Source organism: Megalobrama amblycephala, linkage group LG11, assembly GCF_018812025.1.
Source record: "Megalobrama amblycephala isolate DHTTF-2021 linkage group LG11, ASM1881202v1, whole genome shotgun sequence".
NCBI lineage: Eukaryota > Metazoa > Chordata > Actinopteri > Cypriniformes > Xenocyprididae > Megalobrama > Megalobrama amblycephala.
In genome coordinates, this window is record NC_063054.1 from 12,767,563 (window position 1) to 12,787,445 (window position 19,883).

The 19,883-nt window shown below is 40.0% G+C and overlaps 1 protein-coding gene across 2 annotated transcripts in view; it reads right to left on the reverse strand.

Annotated features, from left to right (window-relative positions):
- prkg3 (protein kinase cGMP-dependent 3) overlaps positions 1-19,139 on the reverse strand; it is a 45,566-nt gene extending 26,427 nt beyond the window's left edge. Inside the window, exons 1-11 of one of the 2 annotated variants that reach the window (XM_048206183.1) lie at positions 19,089-19,139; positions 6,658-6,780; positions 6,469-6,531; positions 5,503-5,629; positions 5,211-5,377; positions 3,173-3,286; positions 2,970-3,075; positions 2,738-2,801; positions 1,918-1,995; positions 1,401-1,489; positions 1,217-1,282 (exon numbers count right to left, since the gene is read on the reverse strand). In XM_048206183.1, coding sequence (XP_048062140.1) covers positions 1,217-1,282; positions 1,401-1,489; positions 1,918-1,995; positions 2,738-2,801; positions 2,970-3,075; positions 3,173-3,286; positions 5,211-5,377; positions 5,503-5,629; positions 6,469-6,531; positions 6,658-6,745 — 962 coding nt within the window. In that variant the 5' untranslated portion in view covers positions 6,746-6,780; positions 19,089-19,139. Of the gene's footprint in view, positions 1-1,216; positions 1,283-1,400; positions 1,490-1,917; positions 1,996-2,737; positions 2,802-2,969; positions 3,076-3,172; positions 3,287-5,210; positions 5,378-5,502; positions 5,630-6,468; positions 6,532-6,657; positions 6,781-16,702; positions 16,833-19,088 lie in introns of those variants that run through there. The other variant, XM_048206181.1, reaches the window with a different exon arrangement.
- Between the last annotated feature and the right edge of the window lie 744 nt (positions 19,140-19,883).

Genomic DNA, 19,883 nt, shown 5'->3' on the forward strand with positions numbered 1-19,883 from the left:
TACACATAAGTATACTAAATATACTTAAAGTTGTATTTTAATACTACTTAATTTCAACTTAAATATACTTAGTACAAAATTAGTTGTTTCAAAATAGCACACTTTAAATGAACTAATCATTAACACACTTGAAATATACTAATAATTAGTCTTGCTGCAAGTATACTTAGTATACTTTTTTTTTCACTAGGGTAGGCTTAAAATCATGAATTGGTGCTTCTACATCAGTGTTATTCATCTATCATTTCCCTCTGATTTTTGGGATAACTTATGGGTAGGGTTAGGGGTAGGGGTAGGAATAGGGTTAAAGGGTTAGTTCACCCAAAAATGAAAATTCTGTCATTTATTACTTACCCTCATGCCGTTCCACACCTGTAAGAACTTCGTTAATCTTCAGAACACAAATTAAGATATTTTAGTTGAAATCCGATAGCTCCGTGAGGCCTCCATAAGGAGCAATGGACACTTCCTCTCTCAAGATCCATAAAGGTACTAAAAACATATTTAAATCGGTTCATGTGAGTACAGTGTTTCAATATTAATATTATAAAGCGACGAGAATATTTTTGGAGCGCCAAAAAAAACTAAATAACGACTTATTTAGTGATGGCCGATTTCAAAACAATGCTTCAGGAAGCATCGGAGCACAGATGAATCAGTGTGTCGAATCTGCTGTTCGGAGCGCCAAAGTCACGTGATTTCAGCCGTTGGCAGTTTGACACGCGATCTGAATCATGATTCGACACACTGATTCATTTATGCTCCGATGCTTCATGAAGCATTGTTTTGAAATCGGCCATCACTAAATAAGTCGTTATTTTGTTTTTTTTGGCGCTCCAAAAATATTCTCGTCGCTTTATAATATTAATATTGAACCACTGTACTCACATGAACCGATTTAAATATGTTTTTAGTACCTTTATGGATCTTGAGAGAGGAAGTGTCCATTGCTCCCTATGGAGGCCTCACGGAGCTATCGGATTTCAACTAAAGTATATTAATTTGTGTTTTGAAGATCAACGAAGGTCTTACGGGTGTGGAACGGCATGAGGGTAAGTAATAAATAACAGAATTTTCATTTTTGGGTGAACTAACCCTTTAAGACTAAATTTTCAGACTAGAATGTTGTTCCAGGATCAACAAAATATGTTGACCCAGGAACGCATCTAACTCAGCAATATCAGGACGTGCTTGTCGTGACTGACATCATACTCACTCTTTATCAATGGAAAAGCAAGTGACAACTCCAACAGCTGTGCATGTGGCTGTCCTAAGGATCTCTCTGGATTATACACAATAGAAGATATGGTTGACTTTTACATTTAAACCAGACAGAACAACTATTTATTCCTGATATACTGCTAATGATGTTGTCACTAAGTAACAGTGAACATGGTTACCGTATAAGAGCCAGTTCTCCAAAGTGTTCCCCTTCACCCATCTTACGAATGATTTTCTGCTGTCCGTTCACTTGTTTCGTCACTAATACCTAATGGGAAATGGACAAAATCATGACTAGTTGTTTTAAGTAAGATTTCTTTTAACTAAGGACTATTTAAAATTATGTTTAAAACAAACACACACAGAAAGACCATTCTGTACCATCTTTTATAATATGGTTGAGAAATATGTGCAAAGTTTCATGTATAGACTTGCATAAAAGATTCATGTATTTTGTGTAAGGTTACATTTCTATGTAAAGGTGCTGGAAAACACATATTTAGATTAAACCCTCATTAAATGCAGGCACTCCTAAGTCATGTACATAATACTTGTGTGCCAACAGAAATAAAACATAAATAATGTAATTAGTGTTGCAGAGGATGTTCAAGAATAAAACTACAGTGAGATAAGAGAGTAACTGAGTAATGTTTTAATGAGTAATGTTGTAGTAATGTTTTAATTGTAATGTTTTACCTCTCCTTTTAGAATGATATAAAAAGTACTGCCCTCTGCTCCTTCTCTGACAATAACTTCATTGTTCTGAAACTTCACCTTGCAGGGGAACAAACATAGATAAGAAACTGAGTAATCAGATCAAGCTTAGAAGAAAATATTCCAGATGTACAAAACAAAACATAATCACAATTTTAACTTTCATTCACATGTTACTAAACATACAGTACTTCAGACTACACTAAAATACATTCATAGTACTAGTTAAATGAGGGTGTCACACTCATTGACCATTCCTTTGTTTTTCCTATCTCTAAGTCAAGGATTCATTGAAATTTTGATTTGTTCAGGCTGGTCCAAACTCTGACACCAAGTGTTTTAGGTATGTATTCACTTTGTCAGCGGGTTTGCTTCAGAACGGGTTTGCCGAAACGCGCTCCCTCAGCTAGACTGAGTGGCAAAAGAACCTGCTGCATGACTTTATTTAATAGGGGAAACTGCGAAAACGTGAGTAAGACAAATGATTACACTAAAGGTTGGGCTCAATAATGTTAACAACAAAATCCTAATGATGGTTACTAGGCTATTTTATGATGTGAAGATTTCTCTCGGAAAGACGTGAGACACTTTGGGCTCTATTTTAAGAGCTATAAATCTTAGCACAGTAAAATACAGTATGTCATATGCATAGTTATTAAGCAAGTAAAGGAAAAATCTTACTTTGACACAAAGTCTGGTATATTTTCTTCAAGAATACTTAAGACATCCTTCATTTAGAATATTTCCCTATTATAACAATCATGAGTCTATTTACTATTTATAAGAGTAAAATTACACTGACTTCTTCCATGGAATCAATGATCTTTGACAGCTGCACATCATTCAGGGCCTTCAAAGTGCGAGCCCTGTTGGAAACAATCATAAACAATAGAAATTACTCAGTAATAATACACTGATACACATTATGAACAATATACAAACAGTGAAGATTCAAAGTGCACAATATGCAAAGCATCTGATATTTTACTAATACAGGCTAAATATAAGCTTGAAGTGATGTGAGAATGTCTTACGTTTTCAGGAAGCCCATGAGTTGCTCTCGTTTCTTCTTGGATTTGTTGGTCATGATGCTTCGATATGTTTGCCTCTCAATACACCATAACTTTACTGCAGTGACGGCTGTGGGTAAGAGAGTATCAAAACACTTATTTACCACATCAGCAGGGGGTGACCCACATCACTCATGTTCAGCCATCACTCCAGAATGATAACTGACCTTTGACAGATGCTGTGCGTTTACAGTTGTATAGAATAGCCAGTTCCCCAAACATATCGCCAGAGCTCAAAGTTCGCAGATCACGTCCAGCCTGAGTGACCTTCAGCTCCCCCGCTAGAATGGAAATGGAACTTAGGCTCATCAATTCATTCTCACATATGCATTATTTTTTAAATTAAGACTTAGGGTGAAAACTGACCTGTGCTGAAATAGAGAATTTGACTCTTTTTTTTGAGAAAAAGACTCTTTACTGAGTGCTTTTACGTGTCGACCTTGGGGAGCATTATTGCTCTGTATGTTCACATTAATCATGTTTCTTTGTCACTCTTACATATACATAAACAATTGTAATCTTGACCAATAACATCTACACAAATATATCTTTCTACTGTGGCGTATACCATATTGCTGCATCTCTGCTAGTGGATGCATTTCATCTTCAAACGAGATTCATTTTCAAGACATTCACTACCATACATTTAAAAATGCATGATAATTAAGATCCTTCAGAAGAATCATGTAATTATTATTCTCAATATTGAAAACATTAATATTTTGTGGAAATCCTGATAGAATACCATTCAAAAATTTGGGTTAAGAAAGAAAGAAAGAAAGAAAGAAAGAAAGAAAGAAAGAAAGAAAGAAAGAAAGAAAGAAAGAAAGAAAGAAAGAAAGACTTTTATTCAGCAAGGATGCATTAAATTGATCAAAAGTGACAGTAAAGACATTTAGAATGTTACAAACGGTTTTGATTTCAAATAAATGAATTTTATTGAATTTTTTATTCATCAAAAAAACCCTACGAATCCACAAAAATATTGTTTTCAACACTGATAATAAGAAGAACCATTATTAATAACTGAGCACCAATAATAACTGAGCATCAAATCAGCATATTAGAATGATTTAATATTAGAATGATTCAATACGCAGGCAAAGCAAAGTCTAAAAATCACAGAGATGCCCGTGTCTACTTGCTTTATGCATTGACGTTACATGTAACTTATTTATCAGCAATGTATTTAGGTGCTAATTAATATGTTAAACATGAGAATATATCAAAATGCAGCAGAATCTTTGACATTAACGACTCTATAGTTTATGGAAAATACATAAAAAATTTAAAAATGTGGGCCTCATCATATAATACAACTTTAACCCAAAAATTACCCTTATATTGTTTTAAAACCTGTATGACTGACTTTCTTCTGTAGAACAAAAATTAACATTTTCATTTTTGGGTGAACTATCCCTATAAGTTAAAGCTGCTGTCTGCGATTTTTGGCTCTCTAGCGGTTAATAAACAGAACTGCACACGTCTTGCGGAAGAACATTGTAGCCGGAGCTACTTTTCTCCATGTATGTCTATGGCGAGTCAGGCAGTTACTGTGATACTCTGTGACAGGTCCTACCAGTCCGGTCTGAAATAGTCTGAATATAAACACTTATTATAAGTGTACCATAGTGATTCAGGATAAGACAAAAACACGGTTTGGAAAATGGATTCATGTTATACATTCTCATTATATAATTTTTGTAAATCTTGAACACAAAAAAAAGTTGCGGACAGCAGCTTTAAGAAGATAAGGTAAGATAAGAAGCACACCTTTTTGTGTTCTTTTTGAATGACCAATGTCCACCTCAGACACTTGAGAAACAAAGAGCTTACAGGCTGGACATCTGCTGCATATAACAGATTCACTGGCTTTTTACTGGCATGTCAGTTCACATGGGATCACTAGTACCTGGGGTTATTTTACAGGCTGTTTCATAGAAGGTAAAAGACATTGTAATCTTTACAGACATATGAACACGCAGTCTGTAAAAAATCTGGAACACTTACTCAGATGAGCAATTCTGAAGGGAATAAAATTACAGAGAAGCTCTGGTAATTATTACATGACTCACCTCCACAAATAAAACTAATATCATATGTACAAGGCTTAAAACAATGGCTGGCTTACCATATTTTTATATGGCAGAAATAGTAAGGGTTGTATGTTAGTATGCATTTCCGAATTCAGCAACACATACACACCAGCGACAATGTACATGCTGTCTCCCTCTGTGCCCTCCCTGATGATGTCATCACCAGAACAACAGTCCAGAACCTTCATCAGTTCTACCATCATACTGATCTGCTCCTCATCCAGACGACGAAGAAAGTCGTTTTTATGGATGGCCTTCACGATCTGAGCTGCCTCACTGATTACCAGACACATACAAACAAAGCATGACGGTTAGTAAAACAAAACTATTTTTCTATTTATTTTGAGACTGGTGTTGAATTAGATTCATATGGTTCTTGATTAGTATGTGTTTAATGTTACCTAGCAGTTTTTTTTACTCTATTGGCAGTGATTTCCAGAACTTCTGGTACTCGCTCCGGGGCCATGACAGCTGCCCGACTCCGTCGAACCTCAGGCATTTCATTACTGTTTTGTCGAGGGGCGCAATCTGACAGACAACATTAAAAGTGAACTTATCTTAATGTATTAAACTTTACACAGGATAAAGATCAGACTGAAATGATCAGGGATATTGTGGAAAATGATCTTCAGCTGAATGCTTCGAATGTTAGTTCTTTCATGTTTTTTGATCACCCAATAGGTAGTCTCGCGTAGCCAGACCTGCAGACTGACAGCAGAAGGTCTGGACTCTATCGCAGCTTTTATTGGCCAAGCACCACCCAAGGGGACATTTGACTGACATGTAACTCAACCAATCACAGTTCGATTTGTTCCGCGTCATGTTTAGGCGCATAAAAATGTAAAGTCGATACAATAACAGACCGGCATGCATCTAATAAATGATTCATTTAAGAATGTTGTGCAAGTTTACTGCAACAATGGAGCCACGAACTTTACATACTTTTGAAAACCCAACATTTAGTTGATCCTGGAAAACGCTCATTGCCACAGTTGTAAACATGATGGATTTCTTCTTCCATAAGGGGGTTTTGCATCATGGCATTTGTTTCTAGGCGGACCATTAAAGAACGCGACACACTTCTCCTGGACATTCTGTAGAATTCAACCAACCAGATGACGACTTCAAAAATCCTGAAGTGTTTCCAGTTAAGTGGAATTCTTGTGTGTGACATCTGAGGCTGAGACTACCCAATATGTGACCCAATCGTCCAAATTGATATATACGGATATATAAATTGTGCAAGCTTTAAGCAAAACCCTTCATCCTTTTTATGAATAATAACATATCTTTTATGTTATAATTAATTAATAATATTGTATTAATAGTAACATAATATGTGAATCCATTAGTTTGTTCTGTCTTACCGAGCTCATCCAATCGTCCCTGCAGCACCTGTAATAATCTCTCTTTCTGTTCAAGCTGTCTCTCTGTAATAAGAAAACAACATTCTAGTGTGCATTAAAATAAATCACCATCACATACAAATGTGCACTCAAAAATCAGAAAAACAGTGAAGAGCAGTTATCATTCATATCTTGATATAGTGGTCTTACTCAGCTCCTGGTTCTGGTTCTGGAGTTCCTGGTTGAGCTGGCATTCTTTCTCCAGCATTTGTCGGATTTTCTTGAGTTGGGCTTCCATTGGCCTGATGAGATTCTTACTAGAGCAGCATGACACTAAAAAAAGAGCAGTAAAAACTCATACAGCTAACATATGTAAGTTAATATGTAACTGCAACATTTTAAAAAAATGTAAAAATGCCGATTCATTGAACAAATCTTCAAAATGAATGGATGACCATCAAAAAGGTTTCCAGGTTAGTGGATTCAAATTTAAAACAGTTTAAAAGCAATAATAGAATGGGAGTTTTGCTTGTAAGTTTATTCTGCCGCCAAGCCTGTGAGAGTGCAACGCTGCAACAGCTATCTGATTTGATCACAGACAAGAAGAAACAATACCTTGACTCTTTCATTATCATTAGGGCCCGAGTACCGGTGGTGTGAGGACCCTATTGTAATTGCTTGGCCAATTCTTCTTCTTCTCCGAAATGAATCACATTTTTGAGGGCCTAAACATGCTCGAAAACTCATGAAACTTTGCACACATGTCAGAAGTGGTGAAAATTTACATCAGATATGGGTTTCAGAATTAGGTGTGGCAAAATCGCTCAATAGCACCACCTACAAAATTTAAATTAAGCGCCCTTCGTGCTAGGTTTCACGTACCGGTATGAATTTCAGTAGACAGATGTAACAGCCCAATACCTGCAAAAAAGCCCCAGGTGCAAAATCTGTAAACCCAACAGGAAGTGAGATATTTTGAATTTTCTCTGCAAAATTTTGGCAGTTTTTGCTATTTCCACATGTTGTACTTTAACTAACTCCTCCTAGAGCTTTAATAAGATCAACATCATATTTGGTCAGTCTAATCTTAAGGCCTTTGCGACATTAAATTGCGAAGATCTAGAGTTTTTGCTGAAGGGTGTGTCCGTGGCAGCCTGACAAAGTTCGATGTTTCGCCATGAAACAGGAAGTTGTTGTAACTCAGAAATATGTCCGATCTGCCCCAAACTTCACACGTTTGATAAGAGTCCTGGCCTGAAGACATCTACATGGCAATATTCAGTTACAGTCATAGCGCTACCTGTCGGCAACAGGACATGACATGTTTTACACTGTGATTAAGTCCTCATAGAGATTCAAACAGAACCACATCATATATGGTCAGTCTAATCTTAAGGCTTTAGCCATGTTAATTGCAAAAATCTTGAGTTTTCGTTGGAGGGCGTGTCTGTGGCGGCTTGACAAAATCTGATATTTCGCCATGAAAGAGGAATCTGTTGTCCCCCAAACTTCACATGTGTGATAAGAGTCCTGGCATAAAGACATCTACATACCAATATTCAGTTAGTCATAGTGCCACCTGTGAACAACAGGAAATGGTATTGTTACAGATCCCTTGTTCCCCCTGGACTCCATTTCCCATGATCCTCCTGTTTCGTCACCTGCACTCACTTCCCTCGTCAGCTCCTCATCATCACTCATCACCTGCACCTGGACTCTATTATCATCACTCCCTTTATATGGCACTCACTCCCTGCACTCCTTGTCCGTTCTCTGTTGTGTTATGCTTGCGTTTGGTGTTTCCTGCCTTTTGTTTATTAAAGTATTGGATGTTATTGTGGAAATCCGTATCTGCCTCATCTCTACACCAGCAACCGTAACAGAAGAACGGACCTTAAACCGACCGGATTTCCACAGAAAGAAATATGGATGCTCCCTTCATCTCCCGGGCTCCAGCTTCTCCCATGCCTTCCACGATCTTGACGGCCGGCGATCGCCTCATCGGGCTTCTTCAGGTTGGTCGTTCACTGGAGAGGTATGTGGAGGAGTTCGTTGAGCTGGCTTATCTGACTGACTGGCCCGATGCTAATTTAATCGCCATGTTTTTGGACGGTCTGGATGACAACACTCTCCGTTTCCATGAACCAGATTATCGTTTCTCCTTAAGCGAAACTATCAATTTTATTTTGTTTTTGAATAATTCCAAATTCTATGTGGACAAGGTTCAGGATGAGTGTTGGTCTCCAGTCTGTCCAGAAACATGGTCGGCTGGGCCAGTTAGTCAGCCTCCGTATTCCTCCGCTTACCCCTCCGGTGAACTTCCTTCCTGTCCCACGCTGGGCCCACACTCTCCCGTTGGGTCCAGAAGGCGGAGGAGGAGGAAAAAACCTGCCGCTGAGCCCTCTCCAGCCTCCACCGAGCCCGCTCCCGTTCCAACGGGAATTTTAATTATATTTGAGGGAATGATCTCCGAGCACGCTCCAGCCCTCTCCGAGCACGCTCCAGTGGCAGAAGGGATTCTGGTGGAGTATGAGGGGATGAACTGGCCCTCTGCTTCAGCCGCTGCCGCCGAGCCAGCCGCTCCAGCCGCCGCCGAGCCAGCCGCTTCAGCCCGTCACGAGCACGCTCCTATGATGAACTTTGTTATAAAAGTCTCCAGCCCTAAGACTGTTTACCCTCCCTGCCTCCCTCTCCCACCTCCTTACATTTGTGTCTATACTGCACCTCCACCTCAAGCCCCCTCGCCCAGATCTCCACCTCGGACCTCTGGGCGATTACCTACACCCTGGCTCGACTCCACCATGGTCCATCAGCATGATCACCTCCAACCTCCCTCGACTCCACCATGGTCCATCAGCCCACCAGTCTCACCAGTCTCCATCCTGCCCCCGTTCACACCTTGGTCACTCGTCAGCCTGCCTTCACTTCTGGACTGCACTCCTCCGTCTCCGCTCCGTCCCTCCGTCCCTCCGTTCCAGTTGGCTTCCTCACTCCCCCTGGTGTTCACTTTGTTGTATGTCGTCTGTCTTCAACTGCGGCCTTCTGGAGCCCTGGCTGCGCTTCGGTCGGCGGAGCCGTCGGTTCCGCCATCTCCCGCCGGTCCTTCAGCGCCTCCTGGGCTCGATGGCATCAAGGCCTCGGTAAAGGCTCTGGACCCTCCATGGCAGCCCGCTGCACCTGACCCTCCATGGCAGCCCGCTGCACCTGACCCTCCATGGCAGCCCGCTGCACCTGACCCGCCATGGCTGCCCGCTGCACCTGACCCGCCATGGTTCTTGGACCTGCCCTGGAGACCTCCACTCCAGTCTACTCCTCCCCCTGCTCCGGCTTGAGGTCTCCAGGGCGCCCACCCCTCCCGGTTGTTCCATCTACGGCGCAAGGTCGCGCCTACCGGGAGGGGGAGGTACTGTTACAGATCCCTTGTTCCCCTGGACTCCATTTCCCATGATCCTCCTGTTTCGTCACCTGCACTCACTTCCCTCGTCAGCTCCTCATCATCACTCATCACCTGCACCTGGACTCTATTATCATCACTCCCTTTATATGGCACTCACTCCCTGCACTCCTTGTCCATTCTCTGTTGTGTTATGCTTGCGTTTGGTGTTTCCTGCCTTTTGTTTATTAAAGTATTGGATGTTATTGTGGAAATCCGTATCTGCCTCATCTCTACACCAGCAACTGTAACAGGTATGCTTTACACTTTAATTCAATCCCAGAAACACATTTAAATATGCCATGAAGAATCAAACATACTAGAAATACGTTAAATCATGAAACACTTGGCTAGTGTATGAGATTAACGCCACAAAACAGGAAGTTGTTGTAACTCAGGCATACAATGTTCGATCTGCTCCAAACTTCACATGTTTGATAATAGTCCTAGCCTGAAGACATCTACATGGCAATATTCAGTTATGGTCAAAGCACCACCTGTTGGCAGCAGGAAGTGTGGCACTTTGAAATGACTTAGCCATAATTCTCCTGTATTCACTCGCTTACATGCATGTCGGCCACTGTTCACTGTTTTCTTGATGCCAATGGGTGGCGGTGAGCCCGGGTGCAAGGGCCCTTTCATCGCTGCTTGCAGCTTTAATTCTCTGTTGTGTTTATAAAGCTAATCTCACCTGTGAGTAACATGGTATGTTACAGGGACAGTAACATACTGGACCATTGCTACTTTCTTTTTAAGGATGCATATCACTCTGTCCCCCAGGCAGCTTTGGGACTCATCACTGTTTGGTTAATCTTCGCCCATTCTACATGCAGAAATTTCAATCTGTTAAGCCTGTAATAAGGACTGTGAAGAGATGGACCAATAAAATAGAGCAGGAACTATGTCTGTTTTGACTGCACTGATTTGAGTGTTTTTGAAGCCGCAGCCACTGATCTGGATAAGCTCACTGATACTGTGACATTATCAGTTTCTGTGAAGTTTCTTGTGTGATAACTGTCAGTCACTGTCAGGGGTGTAACGAATAGTTGATCTGTGATCTGTACAGAGCAGGCCCCAAGGTTCAGCACGCATGTGATTTGTAGATAAAATTGCAAAGATTAACCAACATAAATTGAAAGTTTATCATTTGCATGTCTTGTCTTGCCATTTTACACATTCAAGCGATTTTAAACCATTCCAACGCATTGGGGAGGCGACGGATAACTTAACTTAATTTCGCTCACTGTTAACTGTGTGCACAGCCACACACACCTGAAGCGCACACACACACACACACACACACAGAGGAACAGCTGAGAAACAGTTAAGTGAATGTTGCCTTAAGTGAATGTAAACAGTTGAGAAAGAAATCGAATGTGTATAAATTATTTTGGATCCATGAATTTGGTCTTAAATTGATACCAGCCTATAAATACCTTCTGCGGTTTTCTGTGTCATTAATGATAATCAAACAATAAAACAAAGCTTTAACAAAGACTAATCTATATTTAATTTATACAGTGTCACGGCCAGCTCGTTCTTGACCGTAACATAAAGAGGATCACACACAAATGAGTTCCTTGAATTGCCATGTTGTTTATTACAAAATTATCTGTTCCAAACAAAATAGCACAATGTCTAGGGGAATAAATAAACCAAAAGAAAATAAGAATCCAGTGGGTAGGAAATGTTGGGAAGAACAAAAATGGAAGCAGGTTGGAGCAAACGACTTCTCTGGAGAAACCTGTTCTACCAGAGGAAGTACTGTTGAGTAGATCAGCCGGCTATTTATACTGTCCGCCCATGAATTATCCAATTGGACATTTACGTCACATCCAAACGCCACACTGCCACCACCAGGTGACGAAGGAAAAGACAGGGTCGTAACACCTCCCTCCTCAAAAAGATTCTGCAAAGAATCAAAGAGAAAGCGGAAAAACCACAAAAGCAAAATGTGGAAAAATACAAAAAATAAAAAATATGGTCCATCCATTCATAAAGCGCTTCTCACTCCACCTCATCTTCCAGCACCTCTGGGCCCTAGAGACGCAAAAAGAAGAAAGAAGAGGAAAAAACGCAGAGACATCATGGAATTATGTTCTAGAAAGAGCATCGGCGATTATGTTATCCTTCCCCGGCACGTGCTGAATTTCCAGGTGGAAAGGCTGTAAAATTAAACTCCACCGCATAAGTCTTTGGTTTCGATTCCTCATGCGATTTAAAAAAACCAGAGGGTTATGATCTGTATAAACAATAATTGGGGCAGCAATTGAACCCAAATATATTTCGAAATGTTGTATAGCCAACACAAGGGCAAGGGCTTCCTTTTCAATAGTTGAGTAGACCTGTTGATGATGAGTGAATTTCTTAGAATAATAACTAACAGGATGTTCAACTCCGTTTGAATCCTCTTGCAAGAGAACAGCGCCTGCACCACAAGCGCTGGCATCAATTGCAAGTCGGAAAGACTTCTCGAAGTTTGGAGCTTTCAAAATAGGGGCATTGGCCAATAAAGCCTTACAATTTTCAAAAGCTTGTTGGCAAGTCTCAGACCACTGAAAGACGACTTTCGGACTCAATAGATCAGTCAAAGGTGAAACCACGCTGGCAAAATTCTGGCAGAAACTCCGATAGTAACCTATCATTCCGAGAAATCTACGCAATTCGCGACGATTGGTAGGGATAGGAAAACTACATATGGCTTCGACTTTAGCACCGACTGGAGACACACAACCGTTTCCAACTATTTTACCCAAATAAGTAACAGTCGCTTTTCCAAACTCAGACTTAGCTAGATTGATGGTCAAATTAGCCTCAGTTAGACGTAAAAATAAGTCTTTTATTTGGTTAAGATGTTCAGACCAGGAGGAACTATACAAGACGACATCGTCAAGATATGCCTCGCATCCAGACATTCCATACAGTATACGATTTACCAAACGTTGGAAAGTAGCTGGGGCGTTGCGGACCCCAAAAGGCATAACCGTATACTGCAGGAAAGCATCAGGGGTAACAAATGCAGATAACTCCTTCGCTCGGGCAGTTAGAGGCACCTGCCAATACCCCTTCAGGAGATCAAACTTACTTACATATTGGGCAGAGCCAACATGATCCACACAGTCGTCAACACGAGGTAATGGGAAACAGTCAGGTTTGGTTAGGGAATTAAGTTTCCGATAATCGGTGCAAAACCGATATGAGCCATCTGGTTTGTTCACTAGCACGCAAGGAGAGCTCCACGAACTAAAACTGGGTTCGGCCAATTTGTGAGTGAGTAAATAGTTCACTTCTCGTTGTAACAATTCTCGTTTTACTGGATTAACCCTATAAGCATTTTGCTTAACAGGAGAAGAAGTTCCAACATCAATGTCATGTTCAATGACAGAAGTACAACCAGGAACGTCAAGGAAGAGCGAAGGAAAGGACATTACCAAATCAATGATGTCATTTCTCTCTTTCTCAGCCAAATAAGACAGATGACAAGACAAATTAACAAGAATCTGAGAGTTGTTAAGTCGTCCGTCTACTTTTTCTAGAGAAAGAAGATTCCCGTCCTCATCAATATCCTTGGAAGACTCATCACTCCTACTACAAGAGAGAGAAGGAACCACAGACTGACCTAAATTAGATGGATCACATGTTACAATGCCAACAGAAGCAGAACTTACCGGAGCAACATAGGACTTTAACAAATTAATGTGACAAACCTGCACTTTTCTCCTACGATCAGGAGTATTCAACAGATAGTTATTATCCGAAAGGCGCTTAGCTACACTGTAAGGTCCAGTAAACTTGGCTTGAAATGGATTTGTAGGAAGAGATAATAGAGCCAATACCTGATCACCTACCTGAAAACTCCTAAACTTTGCCTTCCTATCAAAAAGTCGTTGCATTTTTGTTTGAGACTTACCCAATTTCTTTTGAGCCATCGCCCGTGCCTCATAAAGTCTACAACGAAAGCCACCAACATAGTCTGCGATACTTTCTGGAGGCTTAGTAGTACGCCATTCATCAGCTAAGACTGCAGTAGGTCCTCGTACTGGATGACCAAACACCAATTCATTTGGACTAAAACCCAAACTTTCTTGAATTACTTCACGTATAGCCAATAACATCCATGGCAGACCCTCCTCCCAGTCTGCATCGAGTTCCACACAATATGACCTCAAGAGAGACTTTAAAGTTTGATGAAACCTTTCAAGAATCCCCTGACTTTGTGGATGGTAGGCACTGGAAACATTGTGTGTAACTCGAAGTTGACGCAAAGCTTTTGAGAACTGCTTCGACATGAAATTTGAACCTTGATCTGATTGGATAATCTTGGGAATACCAAAGATAGACATGAAGTTAGTGAGGGCTTTCAAAATAGATTTAGTGGTGATAGATCTCAATGGGTAAGCTGCAGGATAGCGGGTAGTCTGGCACATGATGGTAAAAAGATAATGGTGACCAGCCCTAGACCGTGGGAGAGGACCAACACAGTCAATAACTAGATGTTCAAAAGGGTTGGAAACCACAGGAATAGGCTGTAGCGGAGCAACTGGCACCTTTTGATTGGGTTTACCGGTAATCTGACATGTGTGACAAGATCGTATATATTTGGCCACATCTCGTTTTACTTTAGGCCAATAAAACTGCTGCATAATACGACTATAAGTTTTCCGGACTCCAGTATGGCCAGCGAGTCCTTCATGAGCCAATTTCAAAACAGGTTCTCTAAATGGCAGAGGAACTACAATCTGAATTTTTAGTTCCACCATATCCTTATGCATGGTCCCCTTCCTACAAAGAAGGCCGTCTTCAAAGAAATACAATGAAGGAAGATCAGACCACTTATTTGACCTTGCTGCAAAGAATAAAAACTTAAGCGTATCATCGGTCTGTTGTGCTCTAATTAGCTCCTCTCGAGAGATCTGTAAAAGAGAAGTCAAAGAACAATCAACATTAGAAAGTTCAGTACCAATGCTTTCAGAAGTGGATAGGACCTCAGATGTATCAGATTCATTTTGCAGTTCTGTAAACTCTGCCTGATCAGAAGAGGGCAAAAAGCAAACTTTCAAGTCACTCTGTTCAGGACATTTAGAGACATCAGATTCACCTGTATTAACAGTAGAAAAGAAGGTGTCATTCAATAAAACCTCATCATCCTGGTTTTCAGATGGACGGTTAGCCATTGATCGAGTGACTGCACAAGCTGGGAACAAATCAGAAAATTCTTTATAGATTTCAACATCAGTTTTTCTGGGTACAGATATTACTATGGGTGAAGCTGCCACATTACCCTCACCCCAAACATTCCCCCCAGCTAGATCATTTCCCAGAATAAATGTAATCCCAGGAACTGGAAGTGCAGCACGGACACCAACTACAACATCACCAGATACTATGGCAGAGGAAAGATGGATTCGATGCAAAGGTACTTTAACAAACCCCATCTCAAAACCCCGTACCAACACATGAGTTCCAGTAGATGTTTCAGAAGTCAAAGGCAAAATTCCTTCCAGAAGAAATGACTGTGCAGCTCCTGTATCTCTAAGAATGCACACAGACACAGTTTCCTTTGAACCAGATAAAGAAACAGTTCCTTCAGTGATGAAAGGTGTATAATCAACAGAGCCAGTAACACTCTGCTCAGCAGGTTTACCACAATGAGACAAAGGGCTCTCTCTTTCCTCAAAAGTATTCATTTATGAATGGGGATGTAGCAACCAAAGCAACAGGTTTTGAGAGTCTTTCTTTTCTCTTAAGAACAAGACAATCAGAGATCTTATGGCCAGGTTTTTTACAATAAAAGCAAATCATGTCTTTTGAAAATACAGGCTTTGACTTCTCAACTACTGTCGCTTTAATATTTGGCCCCATTGAAACAGACTTTGTCTTGGCTTGAGTACAAAACTTAGACTTACCCGTGTCGTTCTTAAAACTGACTGAACCAAACGACCCACGATGGGTTAACACAAACTCATCAGCCATAATAGCAGCTTCTGAAAGTTTACTCACCTTATGCTCGGTAAGATATGTAGCTACAGCATGAGGAACACAGTGTTTAAACTCCTCTAAGAGCACCAATTGTCTTAACTGCTCTTTAGTGGTGATTTTCATTGAAGTACACCATCGATCAAATAATGTCTCTTTCTCTCTTGCAAATTCAACAAAAGTGCATTCATCATTTTTGTTAAAATTCCTAAATTTTTGTCGATATGCCTCAGGCACAAGTTCATATGCATGTAACACGGCAGTTTTCACTATATCATACTCACCACTCTGTTCCAGACTGAGAGCTGAATAAACTTCCCGAGCTTTACCTGTGAAAACACACTGTAACATTAAAGTCCAAAACTTCCTTGGCCATTTCAAAGACAAAGCAACTCGTTCAAAGTGATGAAAATATTTCTCTATTTCCTTTTCAGAAAACGGAGGAACTAATCTCACATTCTTGTGAACGTCAAACACAGGATCATAATCAGCCGACGAATGCGATTCAACAAAAGGCATATCAATTTGCGGGGCTTCCGCTTTTTTTGCTGCTAACTCCAACTCCAACTTCTTTATCTGAAACGCTCTATCTTCCCGTTCTCTCTCCAACTCAAGTTCGAGTTTACGTACGGATAACTGTTGCTCTAATTTCCTTGCTGCAAATTCTCTTTCTACCTCCCTCTCTCTCATAGCGCGATCCTCACGCTCAGCACGGACTTTCGCCGCATCTAAATACAGCTGCTTCTCTTGCAGTGACATATTTCGAAATTTCAATTCACTTTCAACCTCAACGTCACAAGGAGAAAACACAGAAGAATCACTGGGAGCAATAGACTCAGTTCTTACCTCAAAAACTCCTCTATCAACGAGTGATCGTTTTAATGTCGTCACAAGCGTTTCCTTCAGTTTCTTATCTTGAGTAGTAAGATCGATACTAAAGCGTTCGGCAATTTGTAATAATTGCTCCTTTGTACACCTCTCAAGTAAAGATTCTGAGGGACACGCAAAGAAATCTTCGAGCACCGAAGACATCTTCGTTCTCACACACCTATGCGACAATACAAACAAACAGTTCACGCACGTGGAACACTCGTGATAACTACAACTCCCATAAGCCACTGCTTCATTTACGTCATTCCGTTACGTAACACACTCATTCACAAAAACTTCAAAGACTTACCACAAGTCAAAAACACGTTGCAGGTTCGCGGGAAAGAAGAGAGCGCACTAAAAAACAAATTATTATTTCACAGATTTTGCTGCATAGGTTCACCTCCATGAACTGAGAAACTCCAGCTCCTACCTGAAAATAATCACTAACTAATCACTATCTAGTCTTCGAGGATGTACCGGGCTCGGGGCGGCATTAAACGCTAAACTCAGTGACGATCAGTCAAACTGAAAGTCCGAAAGCGTACCCCCAACAGAGATTTATATCTCCACCCAGGATAATCCTCAAAAATAAAAAAGACAAAATAATAAACAAAACAACAACCAGTGTTCCGTCGGAAGGATTGTATACACAACCCAACTGGATACACTCTTCCTAACCAGAGTTCTCATTCAAAAAGGTGACCATTCACAAAAATAGTTAAATACTCACCAACATTTCCCACTCCAAAGGATCCCGGACGAGCCACCCAATTTATGTCACGGCCAGCTCGTTCTTGACCGTAACATAAAGAGGATCACACACAAATGAGTTCCTTGAATTGCCATGTTGTTTATTACAAAATTATCTGTTCCAAACAAAATAGCACAATGTCTAGGGGAATAAATAAACCAAAAGAAAATAAGAATCCAGTGGGTAGGAAATGTTGGGAAGAACAAAAATGGAAGCAGGTTGGAGCAAACGACTTCTCTGGAGAAACCTGTTCTACCAGAGGAAGTACTGTTGAGTAGATCAGCCGGCTATTTATACTGTCCGCCCATGAATTATCCAATTGGACATTTACGTCACATCCAAACGCCACACTGCCACCACCAGGTGACGAAGGAAAAGACAGGGTCGTAACAACAGCGAACACTTCAGTGTTATCTTACATTTAGGCCTAATTATTACATTTCTACTAAATACTACAGTTTCACCTTACTTTATTTGTAACTTTGTTATACTGTATTTATCTATGCTTGTAATTAGTGTATATATACTGTAAATATATATACACTTGTCAACCTTCAACACTTGTACACCTCCAGAGTGAAGAAATGGGCAGGTAACATCATCATGGATATCTCTCACAGCCTGTTCTCCACATCCTGGGATTTTTTTATGACCACAGAGAGTCAGGACCTCAGTTTAACATCTCATCTGAAGGATGTTGCTTTTTGACAGTATAGTGTCCCATCACTATACTAGGGCGTTAGGACTGCTGGCCTCACTAACACCTGTACATTACGCTACATCACTTAGTGAATAATGCTCGTTCTGATAAGTCAAAGAACTAATATACCTTTCATTTACCTTATAACACAATGGCTGATGCATCATCATCATCATCAGCCAATGTATCAAGGGCCATTATGAGAAAAACAGAAATTACAATCACAAAGGACACATTTACATACATTTCTTAAGTGTTTTTTATATATACAGCCAGTCACAAACAGACACTGTTTAATAAATAATTTCAGTATTTCAGTCTATTATCGCAGTATCATCTAATTCAGATAAAATTGCTTTTAAATGTCATGTAGAAACAAAACAAATGTAAATGGACTCATTCTGTTGACGCTGACAGTAGAATAAGCTACAAACTGGGCCAAACTTTATGCTGCAAGTAGAGATGACTTACATTTTATGAAGCAGTGCGTTGAATAGCAGCATTTTAAAGCCAATGTTAACCTTTGAGGAAATGATTAGCTAGCCTTATTGCCCTCTATGCTGTACGCTTTATGACTGAAGAGGTGGTCAGGGTCAACTGAAATCCTGCTAGTGCCCAGCCATCATTGCTTGCTAAAGGAAATTTGAGGGTTTAGACAGAGTTGGTGGACAACACCTTTTATACTTGTGCAGAGATAAAATGTTCTTTAGATTAGAGCGCTCTGTCCCGTCACATGTCTAGAATACTGTCAACTGCAAGGCGTAGTAAATAAATGGAAGGCCCTTGCCAGGTATCCCACAAAGCACAGCAACACACTGATACACATTGGTAATCCATGCAAATAATACATGTTTGTCATTTCTACTACCCATAATCAAATCTTTGTTTTATATGTTAATGAAACCTACCTGAATACTCAAGCTCTCATTCCCTCCAGATCAGTGTGTTCTGACAGAAAGATCAGCTTGATAGATATAAATCATTAACCTGATGCTCCACCCTTCCTCACAGGTAAAAAGGAAAATGTGATTATACTAGAACAGACCTAGAAGAAATTTTCATGCTCAGACATTCCTCTTTCAAAGATTTATTGAAGGTCTCAGTCATTGTTCATTTATCAGCTTCAGATGTGTCTCCTAACACAGGAGAAATAATAAACACACAAAGGACAAAAAATGGAGGCTAGTGGGAAAAGCTTAATTCTTATTAGCAGAATGGAATGGTTACACCATGAGATAGAAAAATGAAGAATTGTACCTTTAAAGTTTTGTATAGCACTGAGCTTATCTGAAAACACCTCTGGGTGTCACTGCAGAAGTGCAAGCGGTTTCAGGACAGCATCAGTGCCAGAAGCAGAGTTCTGTAATATTTCTGTCATTATGTGGTGAACTAATTTATATACAAAATTACATGTTTATCTAAACGTACTGAATCTGTGCATGTCTTATTTTATTATTGGAGCTTTAATTTATAGTCATGCTTTATTGTATAGAATTTTTTTTTTTTTTTTTTTTTTTTATGTGGAAAATTTGAATACTTTGGACTTTTCTAGGAAGTTTGAATTTATTATTTATGAATATAAGTGGTTTGTTTCACTACCTTCCATTGTATTTATGGTGTGTGAGTTTATGGAGTTTTTTTTTTTGTTGTTTTTTTGTTGGTTTTTTTTGCATTTGTCAAAGTTGAGAAATGTTTCCATTGTA